Raw genomic sequence first — 19,842 nt, forward strand, 5'->3', positions numbered from 1 at the left:
TATCTTTTTTTTTTTTTTTTTTAGTCTTTGACATTGCAATAACTTTAAATGTATTGTTTGATTTTTTCTTATATTTGCTTCAGGTTTAACATTTTAACAATAGTAACTGGAGTTCTGGGGAGAATCAAAGCTGTTCTCAACACATGAAACCACTGCCTGAATGTAACTTTTCTAAGTTAATGCTGCTCAATTATATCCATTCTCTAGTTTTTTTTCTTCTCAACACAGAGTCTTAATTTTTCAGGTGCATTCATGTGGAAATATTAGTAATAAGCATAATTATAATTTTAGGAAGAGTCTTTAATTTTTAAAGTTCTTTATTATCCCAATAAAATTTCACTTTCTTTCTGGTACAGAAGACAAGTTTTAAACTTAGGTCACATAAAGTGAATTCTTTATTTTAAGCTGTCTGGTTTTTTGTTGTTTTTTGCGGTACGCGGGCCTCTCACTGTTGTGGCCTCTCCCGTTGCGGAGCACAGGCTCCGGACGCGCAGGCTCAGCGGCCATGGCTCACGGGCCCAGCCGCTCCGCGGCATGTGGGATCCTCCCGGACCAGGGCACGAACCCGTGTCCCCTGCACGGCAGGCGGACCCTCAACCACTGCGCCACCAGGGAAGCCCCTAGCTGTCTAGTTTGATATGTCTCTAGATGACCAAGGCAAGTACTAAGAGAATCATCATTTTTGGAAGAAATATTTTGGGGGTTTTTTTTGGAATTTTTACTGCTTTTATTTTTTTAACATCTTTATTGGAGTATAATTGCTTTACATTGTGTAAGTTTCTGCTGTATAACAAAGTGAATCAGCTATACGTATACATATATCCCCATATCCCCTCCCTTTTGCGTCTCCCTCCAACCCTCCATATCCAACCCCTCTAGGTGGTCACAAAGCACTGAGCTGGTCTCCCTGTGCTATGCGGATGCTTCCCACTAGCTATCTATTTTACATTTGGTAGTGTATATATGTCCATGTCACTCTCTCACTTCGTCCCAGCTTACCCTTCCCCCTCCCCATGTCCTCAAGTCCATTCTCTACTTCTGCGTCTTTATTCCTGTCCTGCCCCTACGTTCTTCAGAACCTTTTTTTCTTTTTAGATTCCATATATACGTGTTAGCATACGGTATTTGTTTTTCTCTTTCTGACTTACTTCACTTGTATGACAGACTCTAGGTCCATCCACCTCACTACAAATAACTCAATTTCATTTCTTTTTATGGTTGAGTAATATTCCATTGTATATATGTGCCACATCTTCTTTATCCATTCATCTGTTGATGGACACTTAGGTTGCTTCCATGTCCTGGCTATTGTAAACAATGCTGTGATGAACACTGTGGTACATGTCTCTTTTTGAATTATGGTTTTCTCAGGGTATATGCCCAGTAGTGGGATTGCTGGGTCATATGGTAGTTCTATTTCTAGTTTTTTAAGGAACCTCCATAATGTTCTCCATAGTGGCTGTATCAATTTACATTCCCACCAACAGTGCAAGAGGGTTCCCTTTGCTCCACACCCTCTCCAGCATTTACTGTTTGTAGATTTTTTGATGATGGCCATTCTGACCGATGTGAGGTGATACCTCAGTGTAGTTTTGATTTGCATTTCTCTAATGCTTAGTGATGTTGAGCATCCTATCATGTGTTTGTTGGCAATCTGTATATCTTCTGTGGAGAAATGTCTATTTAGGTCTTCTGCCCGTTTTTAGATTGGGTTGTTTGTTGGTACTGCATGTCTTTGATCACACCTCCTTCTCATCTACTATGGCCATTAGTATAGCCCATAGCTTTGGTTTCCCAGCAGTATTAGTCATATCTGTGTATGTATGCCCATGTGTCATACACATACAACTGTACAACTTATACCCACACCCAAATTAGACTTCAACTTCTCCAGGGTTTCTTTTTTTTTTCCTTAAACACTTCTTGGTAAATCAATAGTGAGCAAATACTCAAAAACTACTTGGGGATAATGACAGTATATTTATCTACTTATTAATTTTAATAAATCCTAGGTATCTGTCATGTTCAAGGCATATGGAATTGGTCATGAATCCTATCTCTCATCGGCTTATAGTTTTAATAAGCCAGATTCTATTTGGTTTGTGCCAAGGAAAAACTCAGACAAAATTAAAGACATCTAAGTGGAGTCCCTTCTGTCCAGAATAACTTTCTTGAGCATTCATTCTGAAGGTTCTAGCAACTCTGAATCACTTTTGTAGCTCTCAACTCCTGGAAGGTACACAGAATGTGGAGAAGAGAACTAAACAGTGAAATAGATGTGTCACTGTGGGGATTATGGACAGATTTAAGGGACTTAAGCCTGACCTTTCAGAACACAGTAGGTATCTACAAAAGCTGTATCTAAAGAGTCTTGCTTTATTTCTGATATTATGTCCCCTTCCACTCCAAGGCTCCCAGCTTTTGACCTCTTGAATATGTGTATCTCATTACAGATATGAGCTTTAACTGCAGAGTGGTGGTAGTTACCTTTCTTTGAGTCCTTACTACGAACCCGGCATTATGCTGTTTCACAGGCATATTCTCATTTTAATACTCATGAGGAAGGATCTTTTAGTGTTCCCATTTTACTGATAAGAATACTGAGGCTGGGGCAATACCTTATTCAGAGTTGCCCAGCCATTATTTAATCAGGCCTGTCTGACTCTAGAGGTGGAATTTTTAATCATTATATTATACCAATTTTGAGTTTCAGAGATTCTGATATTTTATCTCTGGACTTCAGATAATTCCTTCAAAATTCCCATCTAATACTGTAATTGGACAAAGATTTGTTTTCTTTTACAGTTGAGTCTTAAGGGAGTACAAGAAAAGAAAGCAAAAATTCCACAGAAAAAAAACAGACTAGTTGGGCAGGGAAGAAACAGCTGCATCCACTTTAGGTAAAGTTACATGGCCTAGTTTATGGTTTTGGATGAAACAGCATGTTACCATTTGTCTACTCATTTTCCATGGTTTACTAGGAAAATACCATTCGTTTCCCATTACCTTTCTCCTCAAGAGCTAGCATAAAAAGAATATTATTTCCCCTCGAATATATACATAAATAAGGAATAATGAGTTCCCACTTTGTTTGAAGACCAGAGTCTGTCACTTCTTCATCCACCAAGATTTCAAAAGTTCTTGAGTTTTGTTGATATGCTTATGAGAGTTCTCTTCTTAAAAATAAAAATGAAACAAATAAACAAACAAACAAGAACTTTTCAGGAACTCATCTTCCATAACCTGGGGTAATGAAAATGAAAGAATACTCTTTATCAAAGCAACCCCAGAAAGTCATCTAATGCATGTAAATACCTAGTCCTGAAATCCTCATTTATTTTCCTTTAGGGATTATATGACTTTAAGGAAGAGGAAATATTTCCTCCAACAACTTCATCTGAGATTGACAAAAGGCAGAAAGAGGAAACCGAAGAGGCTGATATTCCTCTAGTCTGAGCTCCAGTTGGAATTGTCTAAGATGAACCAACTTCAGCTTTTCTCTGAAATAAATAGAAATTTGAAACATAGGAATTTATTACTGTCTCTCCTGGATATTAATACTTTCTTTCTTTGAACTCACACGATCCTTCCCAAATGGTACCGTGAATCCTTGAGGTGGCACCAAGTGATCTGGGGTTAACAGTGAACTTGGCCAGTCTCTCTGTGCCTTTGGCCGAAAAATCCAGGCTCAATCCTCGTTTCTTTTTGGAATGGGAAACGCACAATATCGGTATTACAGCAGCTCCAGAAAGGCATGCCAGGCCTCTCATGCTCTCAATTTATATTTGCATGTGAACAGCTTGTCGGCCATTTTATGAAGACAGATGAATCGCAGGCCTGCGAGAGGGGCGGCCAGACCTAAACACGTGAACCACACACCTCGGCAGCCCACCAGCTCTTAAAGGTGAAAGTAAAACGAATATCTCTGGACACAGCTTCAGGCAGATTATATAGAGATATAATGTATGAAGAAAAAGAAACTAACGAAACTATAAGGCATCATCTATAAGTCAAGTGGAAAATAAAGAATGAAACTAATCTATAAATATCGCTCTTTAAAATGTCAACAAAAAATAAGATGTAGCTGTTTATGACACTAAAAACAAGCCTTCAGAGCTCTCTCTCTCTCTCTCTCTCTCTCTCTCTCTCTCTTTTTAATGCCTGCTGTGAAAAGATGACTTTGATAAGGAAAATACCACCAAAATACCAGGTTGAGGAGAGGAATAGTCAGAGAGTGTATATTTAATATGGGAGCCCAACAATGTTATAGAGAATTTCCCAGGCTTGGGAAATGAAACGAATCCTGAGAAATCAGTGATAGGATATTCAGTGTGGTAAACTCAATCCTCCACCCCACAAAACTGACATAATTCAGTTTACCTATCTATTCCAAAAGATCAGACGGAGATCAAAACGGAAAAATAGAACAACAAAAAGAAGAGAGTCAGGAGGAATGAGGTCATTCTAAGTAAGTGAAAAACAATGTATGGTAGAACTATACTGACTGGAAAAATAATACAAGGAATACTGAACAACGGCCAGCTTTTTTAGTGTAAAGTCTATGAAAGATACTACGGTAAGTATGTTATACACATTATCTTATTTAATTCTTCAACATGTCAATACAACTATTACCGTACCACTTCAAAGATGAGGAATAAATCAATACTCTGGGAGGGTAAATAACCTATTCAACATTACAAAGGCAGGAAGAAGTAGAGGCAGACTTTGAACACAGGTCTGACACCACAGCCTGAGCTTCTAGCCTCGGTGCCATATTCCCCTCAAAGGTCCCTCAAGGTCAAGTTCCCATTAGAGTCTTCAGCTCTCTCACCAGGGAAGATCACTTTGGAATTTTATGAGATGATATCTATGCAAGTATATAATACAACGTTTAGCATGTCATGGGTATCACGTGTTTACTTCTTGATTTTTATTGAAACGGACGGTTTTACTCCATCTTAAATTCTAACCTATGACAACCTTTTTTGTCCTTGGAGTGCACACACCACACAGTTAGCGTTTTAGCGGATACCATTATATTCATATATGAAGTGTGTATTCTAGGTTAGTCAAGTTTCTGCAACGGAAACTTTATATATTTACGCAACTGATGAGTTTAATTCTGTCACGTATCCTTAGTGTTTTATTTTAGACAATTTGAAGTGAAAAATCCTTCAAAGGCAGAGATGATTTTCTTAAAGCAATTAGCAAAGGCTTTGAAAAGGCCCCAGAAATACTTCTCAGTCAATAAACTTAAATCACTAGTGAAGAAGACTGTGGGTCACTTGCCACCTTAAAAGGAACTGAAATGAAAAGGCGTTGGCGCCTCACTTATGCTGTAAAAGATCCTGATCTGGTAAATCAACACCGCCTCTCACAGTAATCAACTTTCTTGGGAACTAAGGTTCTTATGAGTACCCTGATAGGGTTTGTGGCTGAGGGGAAGGGTTTGGGGAGGCTAGAGTGGCCCAGAAAACTCCTTGAGTCCTCAAGATTGTTCCTACCGTGGGCCGCCCATAGGGGCAGACCTCAAAATCCTTGTACTTGGTTGGCTGCTGGCTACCATGGACTCTCAGAGCAGCAGTCAAGAGTTCCAAAGTAAACTTACCATTTTCTGGCTGGTCCTTAATGTCAGCGTCACTTGGCTGGCTGGGACTTTCAGATTGACTTGAATCTGAAAAACATAAAAATACAGCCAAAAATTACAGGGTCTGTGAAGGAAAGTGGATCAGAGGTGCCAGACTTTCTCAAAAGGTTCAGCATGGAAACTAGGAATGAGAACGTTACAGAAGTGACATGATGATCGAAAAAAGAAGAGAGAAAAGACAGGGGGTGAAAAGCAGCAGAGGCCGCAGCCCGTGCCTTCAGAGATGACTCTCGGTTCTGCTGCCACCTCCAGTGGCGCTTGGCTTGTGCCAGATCATAACTTGAAACTCTGCAGAAACCATCCTCTTACAGAGACACCATTTCCAAACTGCTCTTCTCCATTATTTATACACTAGAGTCTGATAAAGACTTCATCCTTCATTACACACATCTGAAGCTTGATTCAGAACATAATAAAGTGTCAAAACATATTTTGAAGCTGGTATATAAAAGCAACCCAAACAACAGAAACAAGTTCTGTTGATATTTAGCTCTGTATTACAGCAACAGACTATGCAGACTAACACCATTAAATACTAGAATGCTAATATTCTAGTGCATTTACTTAAAATAACAGGATCACTCAAAGATATCTTTCTCCCCCACTTTATAAGTATTATTTTCCTCTTGTACTGCTGCATTTGGGAGATCCTAACAGGCCTTGTGAGCAAAAACAGGTTCTTGCACACCTTTATTGGATCCCATTTATTTTTTATTTTTAAAACACAATCATTTTCAAATGAAAAAATTTGATTCAATCAAATTAACTTCTAAATGAGATAATTTAAAATAAAGTAATATTTAATTTTAAGATGAGATAAAATTAAGTTAGATCAAAAAATTTCACAGAATTAGAAGTAGGAATACTTATGATACATTTTGGGGGGAAAGGAGAAAAAAGGCAAAATATGTCAAGGAGAGAGTTTTTTATGTAAAGCATTTTCTGAGACTTGAAACAATATATAACATTATCAAAAAACAAGCAAAAAAAAGTTTCAGAAAAATCTCTGTATCTGTGGAAAGCCTGGATCTGAACTTTACCTTGACTTCACAGGGTTAGAATGGGCTGCCTGAAATTTGACCACATTTCAGCAAGAAGTTCAATGCAAGATCCAAAAGGTCATGACACTTAACTGTGATTAAATTGAAAATATTAATTCTATTTCAACAGAGTTACAGTTTTAGCATTCTCTTTCTTGGAGATACTGCAAAAGGTAGCAGCACTACTAGTGACCCTAGGTCGAGAGAAGCGCTAAGTTATTACTTTAAGAAAGGCCCCCTGCTTTTAGGCAAATGAAGATTTTAATTATTGGGAAGTACTATTTTTTAAATGTCTATTTAAAAATTTTCAGATGCTCTTAACCTGGTAACTAGAGAAAAAATTCTAGATTGATTCAAAGGTTCAAATAACAAATGATGTGAAATTTTGAATTTTTATTTGTCTGGCAAAGTGATAGCTTTTATCATAATGTAACAATAGCCATAGTGAAGACACAAACAAAAAGCATTACAGGTCAAAAAACTTTAGACAAATTCTTCAAAATGAACCACAAAGTTAAATACAAAATCTGCACTGAAAATTGGAATACAATTTATATCGGATTACATTTGAAATTTTAACTCCATAAATTAACATTATTTTTATAGCAAATGATTTAAAAACACGGCAGGACTACCTTCTCTTTTTCTAAGGGAATATCCTGTAATTTCGCCATTAAAAATTACAAATTCAACGTTCTTAGAAGTAATTCAGCATGTTTTAGGAGAAAGGCATACCTTCATTATTTTTGTAATAGAAAATTTTAAACCATTAATATCCACTATTAAAATTAAAGAAAATATCTAAGTTTGTCTTAGGGAAAGTTAAAATTCTTCCTGATCATGTCCCAGAATAGATACATAAAATTTTGCCAAATAGAACATTTTCTTTGGAATAAGACTGGCAAACCTAACTTTCTATATGATAGCTTAGCCAATATTCTTTTTCTTGATGTAATATCTTTACGATTAATCACTTTACAAAAAGAAAAATATTTTTTATCTCAATTAATTTAAATATACCATAGCCAATTACTTTTCTGATATTTAACTATTAATACTAAGCTAAGGTAAAAAAATAATGAGTGATTCAAACAATTGTTTTAATAATCTAAAAGTGGACTCCTTTGTCCTTTTAAATTTTCTTTTACGTTTGTCACCCTATATTTATAGAAAGGTAGCATAATTATAGAAAACATGAACAGCAGCAAAAGATGGCAATAGATACGTTCAAAGAAAGTTTAAAATTCCAAACCACAGAAAAAGAAGCAAACAAACAGCAAATGACTGAGTGGCAGGAAAACAGCTCAGAGTTGGTCTGAAAGGGGCCGCAGCACTCTTGTGAAAGCTCAGATACAAACACTGGAGAAGGCATCTAGCCAAATTGAAAACGGAATTTAATTTCTCCACTTTTATTCAAAAGCTGAGGATACTGTTCTCCACCAGAGGACTGCATACTAAAATACACCATCTTGGTAATGGATAGGGAAGGCCAAAGAGCTACAAGAAAAGTTAAATGATCTAAAGACTTAGGTAATTATTTTCTACCATGGGCTGTTGAATGCCGTTTCTATTTTGAACCAACAAGGAACGAAATGACCCAGTGCTGGTGCAATTCTTTGCTGAGAACACATGGATACTTTCTCTGGTATTGCAAAAGGTCACCAATGCTGTTAAGTACGGAGCCGACCAGATAACCAGAATTATAAATTAATTTCTACCCATACATAATTGATACAAATGAAAGATCTCTTTCTTAAGCATTTGCACTAAAACACTATCACGAAGGTTAGCAACTAAGTTACTTTTCTGTTTTAAATACCTGGTAGAGACTTGTCAGAAGCCAAGGTAACTTTATGTCTTACTTTTGGGGACAATTATCACATGGTCTTTTGATTCCCACCACCTGAAATAATTAGAGGCCCCAGAAGAAAAAGAACCACCTGCATAGAATTGGGTGCCCTTCCTGTATCTGAGTCTCCCACAGCAGTGATTTTCTCTGGTTCCCTGGTTGAAAGCCAGAAAATTTGTATATTACGATGAAGAGAATATAATTTAAAATGTGTTTAAATGATGGAGTTGGAAATGCTGTTGTGAGGAAGTATATTAGGATTATCAGTTTTTTTTCCATCTAGGGATTTGTTTTTTGTTTAAGGAACCTTAGACTTCAACTTAACCTAAAAGAAAAGCAATTTTTCTTCTGGTTTGTAAAAAATTTATGAGCAGAAATTTAAACCTAAAATTGACAGGGTTTTCATATAGGAGGCTGGATTGAGACCTCTTAATTGAACTGGTAGTCATCTACCTATGCATTTTTATGGCGCCTACAGCTATATTGCTGGAGTACTCAGACAAAGATATTTCACTATCAATATAATCACTAGGGAAAGGAATAAAATAAATCCTAATGCCTACACACTAGCCTCTGCTTCCATAAGCATGTGCACTGCAGGAACAGAAACCTTGTACTGGATTTGCTACTTATGCATGGATCCAGTCCCCCTAACCTCAATTCTGCTCCCCTTCAACTTGGAACCTCAGAGAATACTCCTTTTGGTATGGTGAAGAGTGACAAAAGCATGTCAATATGGTAAAACTGGTCAGGCAAAAATAGAGACATCGCTTCCACGTATTTTCTGTTCTCTGGGCGTGATGCAAAGATGGAATGTTGTTAAATCTTCCTTGTGCTCGACCCAGAATTAAACTTTTCCTCTCTGATTCCTCTTTTATTGGCCATACATCTCTTACAATGTGACTTACATTATGTTGCACTAAGGTACTCTTCAATGATCTCCTATGAGAATCTGAGCTCCATAAGAAAAGAATTCCTTTCTTCCTCTAGCCTTACCCCCAGTACCTTCCAAGGGTACCTGGCCCAGCTAAGGATCTGATAACCGCTGAACTAAAGAGATGAATTTTCACTTGTTGTTCAGCTTTCTAATGCTGAACCACTGCCAGTGACTGAAAATATACTAAATTCACACCTAAAAGCAGATTGGGACTTATGAAATGAAAAAGGAGGGTAGAAAAGGTCTTTATTTCTGCTTCATATCCCCCTTCGTGGGACCTGGCAAGGAAGAGAGAGGCACATCCCTCTGGCTCGTGAGTAGGAAATCTTGCACAGCGTTTAGAAGTTGCAGAAAATCACCTCCTCTGATCCCCTGGCCGACACACCCACAAGAGGCTCCTTAGAATAGTAAGAGCTGAGAGTGGTGTCTGACACATAAAAGGCCCCCCAGAAATGTGTGCAGGCTAAAATGATGGATGGCAGGAATATTTCGCACATTCAAAGAAACACAAAGATAAGAGAAAGCTGCCATATTCTGATGCCCGAAGAGGAACTCAAAATCCTAACAACTGCTGTTGTGAACAGCTGATAAAAGAAGAGCAGCCACGCAGTGGTGGGGAACCCTTCCCACCCCGAAACAAACCAATGTAATTCCTATTCAGTCAACATGATATCAACAAAAGTCTATGGACCATGAAAGTACAAATTCAGGTTCCAGGGGAAAAATAATTTCACCTAAGTTCAACCTCCCTACATGCATATTGATTTGGTTAAGGATGAAGCTTGCAAAGTCTCTCTCAGAATTTTGTGTCCAGTTTTAAATCTCCCAAATTAAAAGGTGATACGAAGAAATCAGAAGGCATCCAGAAACAAAAACGAGTTAGTCAAGTGAAAGAAAGTGAAAGTGCCGCCAAAAAGAGATGAAGTTGTTTTTCATAGTGTGAAAAAGAAAAGGCAAAGTTAGGAATGAATACTTTCCTGCAAATAAATGAAGTGTCAGGAACATTCCTGAGGTAAAAGACAATAAGGAATAGGGTGATTGTACTCTGAATATAATAAATACCCCCTAGGATTGTAGCACTTAAAGATTTTTAAAATTTAGGTAGATTCTTCTTTTTCTTACAGAGGTTTGGGAAGATGAGGAGTTTGCAAAAGAGTCAAGCCAAAGAATCCAAGATTCATTTTTCTACATCCATGATGTTATTGAAATCTATTTCAGATTAGTAGTATAAGGCTTAGAATTACTCTATTTTGATCATTCAGTACCGTAAGATGTTTATTACAGTAAGGAAATCTAGAAGAATGGCTATAATAGTCACATTTTGCTTATTAGTCTCTCTCATAGCTGCAGTTATAAAAGAAATATTACTGTAGTACTTTATAAACTTTAGGAACATTGTCTATTTTTTCCAGTACCACCATGACCTTAAAGACTGAGGTGTGAGGAAATATTTTAAAAACCTTTGAGATGCAGAATGTCACTTCACAGGTGCACATATGTATATACAATCTGGGGCTTACGAGTAAAGCTGATGAACACGATACCATCCACTACATATAACAGTATCCATCATGGTCTGGCAAAGAACAAACAGAATTTTGTAATACTATCATTAGATCTGGACCACCAAAAATCTTCAGTTACCATCAGCATTTTCAGAGAATGGATAAATCGTTTAAGCTCAGTAAACAATCAAACCAATATTTAATGGTAATTAATGTACATGACTGTGGCCTACTTAATGAAAAACAAATACACAATAACCTGGTTTTTAAAACAAATTATGAGGTGAGTCACACCATAAAAGTTTTCTTATCTTTGAAAATGGAAACACTCCATGGTTCTTTAAATGGGAAGTCTTATCTTTACTGTATTTAAAATACAAAATTTGATCTGTGTAACTTTCCCAGTAAGCTAGAATTGCGTGTGTCATGATAACCGCAGTAATCAAGGTATGCACAGCAAATCCTTCTTCACCAGAAGGGAGGTGGGGAGATGGGGCAGAAGGAAAACCCTAATTCCAAAAGGACCAGGCTAGTTTGTACACGTTGGCCCTTGAATCCTCTAATCCGAATCCGAGCGGGAAGGCTGTGTTCACGCAGCAGAGACTTGGAAGGGCTCCACCAGACCACCCCGGGGGCTGCCAGCTGCTCGGGAGATCCACCCCTTAGCCACTCCCGGGTATGGCATTTTCGGGGTCGGAACTTAAAAGCGTTATATAATCTAGATGACTACCATTTTCTTTCTTAAAACTTTTTTTTTACATGCCTTTCGGAAGAAGAATTTGTGAAATATTAAATTTGCAGGCATTAGACTTTTTGGCATTAATGCTGGTATTCAAGGCCCATCTGTTTAGTCAGGGCTGTGTCTGATGATGAGACTGTTTAGGTTGAAGAGTGATTCAACTGTCTTATCACCTACTCATAAACGTGTTATTTGGCTACGTGCACAGGGAGGTTGTGGAATGATACACAGTTTTAACACGTTGAGGAAAAAGTAAAATGGTCTCACCATTGTTGTGTTATGACACTGAGGGGGAATCATTTCTAAGCTTTGAAAATTACAAATTCAGTCACTCTGAAAGTAAAGACCAAATGACTCAATCTTTAAACACCTTCAGTCTTCGCATGAGGCTGATTTCCAGTCATCATCGGGTTTTTCAGCAAAGTTATAAGTGAAGTCAATGGCAAGAATGTGGTGATTATAAAAGATATGTAAGCACGATACTCTGACTAAATTTATAATTTCTCGTATTTTCTTTGACAAGGGTCTCTGACTAAAATAAACTAAAATTGACATAACCACTTTGAATTTTGTTTTTCTCATAACAGGAGCTGTGTTAACATGTGATGGTGATCTGTTGATCAATTCAGAACTCACATTAGTGAGTCAACCTGGTTACCTACCCACTCATGAGTAAACAAAGACCTGCCTAAAAAGCCATAACATTACTGCATATCAGAATTGTGCTCAATTTCCCCTTTTGAGTCACTTTTTTCACAAACAAAATTAATTATAACAGTAAGTCCTTGGGGTTCTTAGAAGAAAATATACTTGAAGATTACTTATGTAGTCAATCTATACAACTGGAAGTAGAAAAACTCCCTGTATACTTTCATACTATAAAAACAAATGTGTCAAATGAAAATGATGCATAATTTAGTTATAGTCTATACACATTATTTTCATGTGTCTGGATATCTGTAAAAAATTTCATTAAAATAATAAAATGATCTCTGCTGAGGATAATCATGGCTATTTAAGTTCAGTTAGTATTCTAAGGATTAACTTTTTTTGCATTCATATTTCACTATTGAAAGAAGTATGAAAAGGCACAAAGATGGAATCCTAAAAAAATCTGAGCTATATAATTTAACTCTGGATCTCGTTTTTTTTCACCTGTAAAATGGGAACACTAATGACTATTTTGCCTAATTTAATAGAGTTGTTGTGTGGATCAAATAAAATAATGCAAGAAGACCTGATTTTGAAACTGTAAGGTCCCCCAAAAAGAAATGTACTTTTACCTCTGCAATATAAATCTTCCCATCCATATACATTTTTGTTTCTTTTAAAAAAATCAACCCCAGCCGACACATGACATGATTCTGGTAGAAAACATCAGCATCACAGCCCTGGTTTTAAAGTAAACGTTCTTAATTCCAATATACTGGGAAAGAGATTATCTCTGATAATGGAAATTTAAATCTCAGCTTGCCGTTGTTTATTCCAGACAGACATTTGTGTGTTAAGTCTGTTTATCAGGCAACACTTTGTCTAAGCCAGGAAGTAGTCAGTCTTTGTAACAAGATGTATGCAAATGAATTTCCCATGAGTCTCCACAGCAAATTGTAGTAAGAAAAAAAAAATTCCTTGTTACTTTACCAGCAAGAAGCTACCTCAAAAGTAGACTAGAGACAGAGAACTATGAGCTAGACTATGCTGATGAGTTTAAATGAATCCTAAATATGTGCTCACAGTCTGTTGCTCTTTATTCTAGCAGACTTGGTGCCTTACATCTGTTTATCAGACAACACTCTGTCTGGCTTTGTAACCTGTGTGAAAATCAACGGTGACCATAATCCCATGAAATAACCTGTCGGAGGCAAAACTCCAAACCTCCCAACACTTTAAGGACCCCCACCAATAGACGCTCCTATGAAACCTTTGAAACTTTTAAAAAATACATCCAACTCTAACTTTTGCTCACCTTCTATCTTAACTTTTCTACACTCATTGAATTCCCTAAAGGCACGATAGCCTCAGGACAGAATGGTGAATTTTACCATGCAATTTGGACTGATAAATAAAAAATTTGCTAACATGCCCTATCTAATGATCAAGACCAGGGAGGTTTTTTTTAATATACTTTTTTCTATCATAATAGTAAAACGTTTATTCTTTTATTCTATTACTAAAGTCTCTAACCCGGGATCCTCTTTTTTTTTTTAACCCTAATATAACTGACTCTTTTAAAAAAAATCTAAACATGAAGAGTTGAAAAGTGTATTTCTTTTTATTTTTCTTGTTGGTTTTCTATAGGGTTTGAAAATCTTACCAAAGGCATCAAATTGGTTGAGCTTGTCTTCCTAGACAAAATAAACACTTTAGGACTCTACTTGTTTGTATTCTCCTCAGTGGTGCTGTATGCCTCAGCAGCTAAAAACAAAGAAACTTTTTAGCTGCTCAGACAAAATGCAGAAGCTTCCCAAACAAGGAGGCAAGGGAGGGGGCATGGGTTGAGGGGACGGTAGGGGTGGAGAAGTGTGCAGAAAGTCTGACAGTCCATTCAATATAGGGATGATGGCTATAATGCACCCAGGGTCCCCTTGCTAATTAAATATGCATTGGCACAGTTTTGATCGATGCAAGCCATGGATCAGATGACACACCTGCAAAATCTTGAGCCCAGAGCTCCCAGGAAAAGGGAAAATACAGTCTTGTCTCCTTATCTTTGTTTTCAAAGGCTCTCAATTTCTGTGCTTAGATATCTAATTTAATTCTCTCACCCCTCAGCAAACTGGATTAGGGAAGTCAATACTGCCTTTGTGCATCGACAGGAAAACACAGCTTTCCTTTTATTCAATTTAGCTATGACCTTTATACAAAGATAATGACAACTGTCTAAAAGTAAGGTGAAGGCCTCAAGAAGAAGACCCCCTGAGCGAAGGCTCCCATGGAATTTTGGATGACAAGGTAGTGGGGTTTACTGTGACATTTTCCTGCTTGGAAAGGAAAAAAGGAGGAAAGGGAATTAAGAATTGGTGGCGGGTGGGAAGGGAAGGGTTGGGACACAGGGAGAAAAGCATGGTGGAAGAGATTTCAATCCACTGACTAAACGACCAAACTCTCACAAATCACTGGACCGTGTCATATCCATAACCAGAGAATAATGCTGTCAAAGAAGATGATGAGAATGGCATAGTAACAATTTGCCTAAAAAATGCAGACGCCTTAATGAGAAAGCTGAAGATTCTGCGGTTGGGTAAATCAGGAAGTTTGGGTTTTCTTGTTTCTTTCTTCCTTTCCTTTCTTTTCCCCCCCTTGAAGCTTTTGAGAAAACGGGACTATCAGTGTGTCTGTGAGTCCTAACACCAGCGATAGCTAGAGATTTTTGGAGAAGCCTGGGATTCTGCAGTGCTCCAATGTTCAGACCACGACTACTAACCAAAGGGGAAAATGATACTGGAAGAGTCTCCTGAGAAAGCACTGCTTCCTTAACTTGTCTTTGGGCTTACTTGTTCCATTCATTAGTTCAGGCATTCATCAATGCATCTACTATGAGCCTTTCTCCCTGCGCACGTGGTGACAAAAATTTTAAAAAGCAAGGTCTCTGCTCTCAAGGATCTCTCAGTCAATCAGAATAACGATAATAAAATCAAGGTTCTGTGGCATCCCCTCTTGATTAAGTCCTGTCCTCTGGTGAAATTAATGTACAGCAACATGTTATTGTGCACATTTGTAATGGCTTTTATTCTCTTACCATTCGCAATCAGTACTGTACCACTAAGTGTAGCCTTGTAACAGAATTTACAGTAGCCTGGATGCTAACTGTTGGTGGGAATGGATGGTTGGGATTAACTTTTCTAGTAAGATATAGAGAGGTTTAGGCAGAGTCCTTTCAAGTGAAAGATGAAGGTATATTACTGCATAGTTAGCATTGTTGGGAATGGTGTAAAATATCAAAATGGTTTTTAAAAATCAGGTTTTTTCCCCCTTAGAAACAATTTCATAGACAATATTCCTAATCAGGCCTGGTGTACTCCCTTTAACAGAAATGACTGTTTCACAAAGGTAGCTGTGGTACACTGAAAAAGGTAGAGGACTTGGTATTAGAAAACCTGAGTTTGGGTCCCTTCTTGGCCATTTATATTCGCTTTGTGGAACTGGGCAAGCCCCTTTACTTCTCTGAATTTCAATTTACTCATCTTCCAAATGCCTGACTTTCAAGATTATGAGAACTGAATGGCATGATTTAAAATGCCTTGTAAATTATAGCAGCTATAACTCTAACTGTACACTGCATACGTTTGCTAATGTATAGAAACTGGTTAAAGAATCACATTGACTACTTACTTTTATTTCTTGTCTCATTATTTTTTTTATTTACTTATTTTTTTTTGCGGCACGCAGGCCTCTCACCGCTGTGGCCTCTCCCGTTGCGGAGCACAGGCTCCGGACGCGCAGGCTCAGCAGCCATGGCTCACGGGCCCAGCCGCTCCGCGGCATGTGGGATCTTCCCGGACCAGGGCACGGACCCACGTCCCCTGCCTCGGCAGGCGGACTCCCAACCACTGCGCCACCAGGGAAGCCCTTGTCTCATTATTTTTACTGCACAGAGCATGGTATCTAGAACATATACGTACTAACAGATATTTGTTGAAATGGAATTGAAGAGGGTGAAAGAATTGCTCTTTCAGGGCCATGAAATACAATAGGGCCTATCTTGAGAGATGTCAACAGATGTTTGGGGGTAAATTTTCTGGCTTTGGGGAGACTGCATGACTGGATGGTGAGAACAGACCTTATGGGACTCATAGGCTTGGCTTTCTGGTCCTAGATTCAGGACCAGAATGAGGGGGGTTAGGTACCCGTAAAGGTTGCTTCCAGCCCTGGAGTTCTAATTTGAAACAGATCATTAGCAATCAGGCTGTTGGTCTCCTGGCTGCATTCAAGGTTGGGACCCACATTTCATCAAAAGGGACTGGGTGATATTAGCTGCTGATCATAAGTACAACTAGAAATAACATGAGTTCAATAATCTTTACCTTATAAATTCTTTACCTTATAAATGATGACAAATACCCTACTATGAATTGTAAATGTTTATCTTCAGTGACTTGGCCAGTCCTGACTACAGGAGCCAATAAACAGTGTTTTCTTTTTATTTCTTAACCCATTATGTAATTCAGAACACCAGGAAACTTTTTGTTTCACGAGCTACCGTATAAGGTATCCTTGAAGAATTTAGCCTAGGTCCTAGGTCTTAGACTAGTATTGAGGACAATACTTTCTCAAAAACACTTTAGATATACCTTCTCATATATACAGTCAACCACTGACAACACAGGTTTGAATTGTGCGGGTTCACTGTATAAGCAGATTTTTTTCTGTAGTAAAAGTTATATGAGGATTTTTGACTGTGTGTAGGGTTGGTGCCCATAATCCCTGTGTTGTTATAATATGTAATGTAAAATATATATATTTTTAATAATGTGTTTTCAGTTTCCACATTGACAATAACTTTTCCCTAACAACTTGGTTTCTGGACTTTTAACAAATATGCATGAAAACAGGGAGCTATCATTTGGTCAACCAAAAACTGGTCCTCAGACTCCCACAGCATCATAACAAAGTTCAAGTGATAGCTGATTCTCTAGAAATTCACCCAAGCATTTTGCAAGTAGAAATAATCATATATGTTTTGCTTCTATGTCTTTATGATAGATAAAATGATTTAAATGTACTGAATCATTTCACTTTTAGGAGTTTCCATTTGGATTCTATCATGGCTTTCTCCCTGACATATGCAGTGCTAAGTTATTTAAAATTAATTGCAGTACAATATTTTAAAATTTCTTCACATGGTGCTAATCTCAAGTGCTTTGGATGTTTGAACCACACTTGGAAGCCATCAAGTTCTGTGTATCTTTATACCATGGAGCAGTTAAACATGCTAAAAAGATTAGTCAGTGAACTTTAATCTATAACCAAAACTATACTAAATTATAAAATTTCAAAAATGTGTGAGTTGATACAAATGAGAAAACTGCAAACACCCTACATAAAAAGAAAAAAACGAACCTAGATAATTAAAACACATGAATTTACTTACGTAGCTTTGAATCCAGAAAAGCTTTCAGAAATTCACCACAGATCATGGGGTCCTACCCACATAAACCCAGTTAGGTGCCAGTTGAGCTTATGTGCTTTCACCTTCATCTGAAGTTCATTTTATCTGTCATTTTTATTTTCATTTTAGGATGCAATGTACATTCTTTTCTGTGGTTATGTTGAAGGGGGGATAAGTATTTTCCATTTCAGTAACTCAGTACGGATGAGTAATTTGCTTAGTAATAATCCTAAAATTAAACTGTCTTCCATACAATGTCTAGTAATAGTTTACACAGGATTAGGCAAATGAACTATCTTCGGGATGTGCTTTAAAAAAAAAAGTTTCGGGCTTCCCTGGTGGCGCAGTGGTTGAGAGTCCGCCTGCTGATGCAGGGGACACGGGTTCGTGCCCTGGTCCGGGAAGATCCCACATGCCGCGGAGCGGCTGGGCCCGTGAGCCATGGCCGCTGAGCCTGCACGTCTGGAGCCTGTGCTCCGCAACAGGAGAGGCCACAACAGTGAGAGGCCCGCATACAAAAAAAAAAAAGTTTCTTATTTGCCACCTGGATTTATTTTGATTTTAAAAAAAATCATGTTTTCTGGAAAGTTTCTAATAGAGGTGCTATCTTCAACACCTGCTCCTGATCAAAAAGTCTAAGTGGGTGACTGGAACTTCATTCTGATTCACTTTTCAAGAACCATTGTCACTTTAAAAAATGACTAATAATTAGTGATTCCTAGGGGAAGAAGCTTATTTCAGTTCATCAAACATTTAGCACCTACTGTGTGCAAGGCATTGTGAGCTTCTATTCAGTTCTGAGGTAGCTCATAATGTTGACTAAGAATTCCACTCATTCAACTCTGGATCGTTTATTAAAGTGTATATTACTTGTTTTTTAAGAGTAGCTATTCCCCCCAACCCCCCAATCTCCACCAGTGGTGGTAACATGAAGTGTTTCTGAGAACACTTTCCTAAGTCTATTAGGGGAGGAGAGAGGAGGTGGAGATTTCTACAAATAGGAAATGGTTTATCTGTTTGTTCTCTATTTAACAAAAATGACAAATCTCTGGGTTCCATGGTTTTTTCAATTTTTTGGTCACAGTGGAAGCCTACAGACAAGAGGAAGCTGGAGCACCAGTGTATAGAACAAAATCGAGTAGTTCTACCTGCCAATCATACCCCATTATTACCCCAACTCACCCCTACACCCTATCCCTGCTGAGCTTCCTGAAGCAATGTTTAACCCCCTGCAGCATTCACACAGCCAAGGCCCAAACCTGGGGTTCAGAGTGATTTCAATATCACCTCTGACTTTTCAGATTTACAATATTAAGGTAAGCAAAGAACGGGACTTCCCTGGTGGTTAAGAATCCACCTGCCAATGCAGGGGACACGGGTTCGAGTCCTGGTCCGGGAAGATCCCACATGTCGTGGAGCAGCTAAGGCGGTGCACCACAACTACTGAGCCTGTGCTCCTAGAGCCCATGCTCCGCAACAAGAGAAGCCACTACAATGAGAAGCACACACATCGCAACGAAGAGTAGCCCCTGCTCGCCACAACTAGAGAAAGTCTGCACGCAGCAACAAAGACCCAACACAGCCATGAATAATAAATAAATAAATAAGTAAGAAAGATAAGCAAAGAAAAAGGTGACTAAATCATTTTTGGTTGAAATGGCTCAGTGGCCCTTCTAAACTGTCCTATTTTATTTTTTGGTTACAAGAAAAAAAGATTAAAAACAAATTATAAGTGGGGAAAACAAAGAAAAAGAAGAAATAGTAAAAAGAAAACAAATCGCAGTAACAAAACAAGTGGCATCTTTGAACAGGGGTCAGAAATAGCAGCTCTTCAAATGAGACAGGAAATCTTATTTGCAACAGATCTGGGGAAAGTTACAAGAAAAAAAATCAGAGTTTATTCAGGAATTAAAGGTGACATAATACCTGCATGGTGTCTCTCAATTATCAGGTTTGTATTGGGGGATGGTTGGAACAATAGCAGAGCTTAACATGGGAATGCTGTAAAAGAAG

General features: G+C 38.0%; 1 protein-coding gene across 19 annotated transcripts in view; it reads right to left on the reverse strand.

The window, feature by feature from the left end:
- NFIA (nuclear factor I A) overlaps positions 1-19,842 on the reverse strand; it is a 390,456-nt gene that overhangs the window by 200,184 nt on the left and 170,430 nt on the right. For all 19 annotated transcript variants that reach the window (XM_022575823.3, XM_089921805.1, XM_089921781.1 and 16 more), the window contains one exon: positions 5,612-5,677. In XM_022575823.3, coding sequence (XP_022431531.1) covers positions 5,612-5,677 — 66 coding nt within the window. The remainder of the gene's footprint in view (positions 1-5,611; positions 5,678-19,842) is intronic.

Source organism: Delphinapterus leucas, chromosome 1, assembly GCF_059928025.1.
Source record: "Delphinapterus leucas isolate spDelLeu-1000000601 "Yukka" chromosome 1, BTC_Dleu_Yukka2, whole genome shotgun sequence".
NCBI lineage: Eukaryota > Metazoa > Chordata > Mammalia > Artiodactyla > Monodontidae > Delphinapterus > Delphinapterus leucas.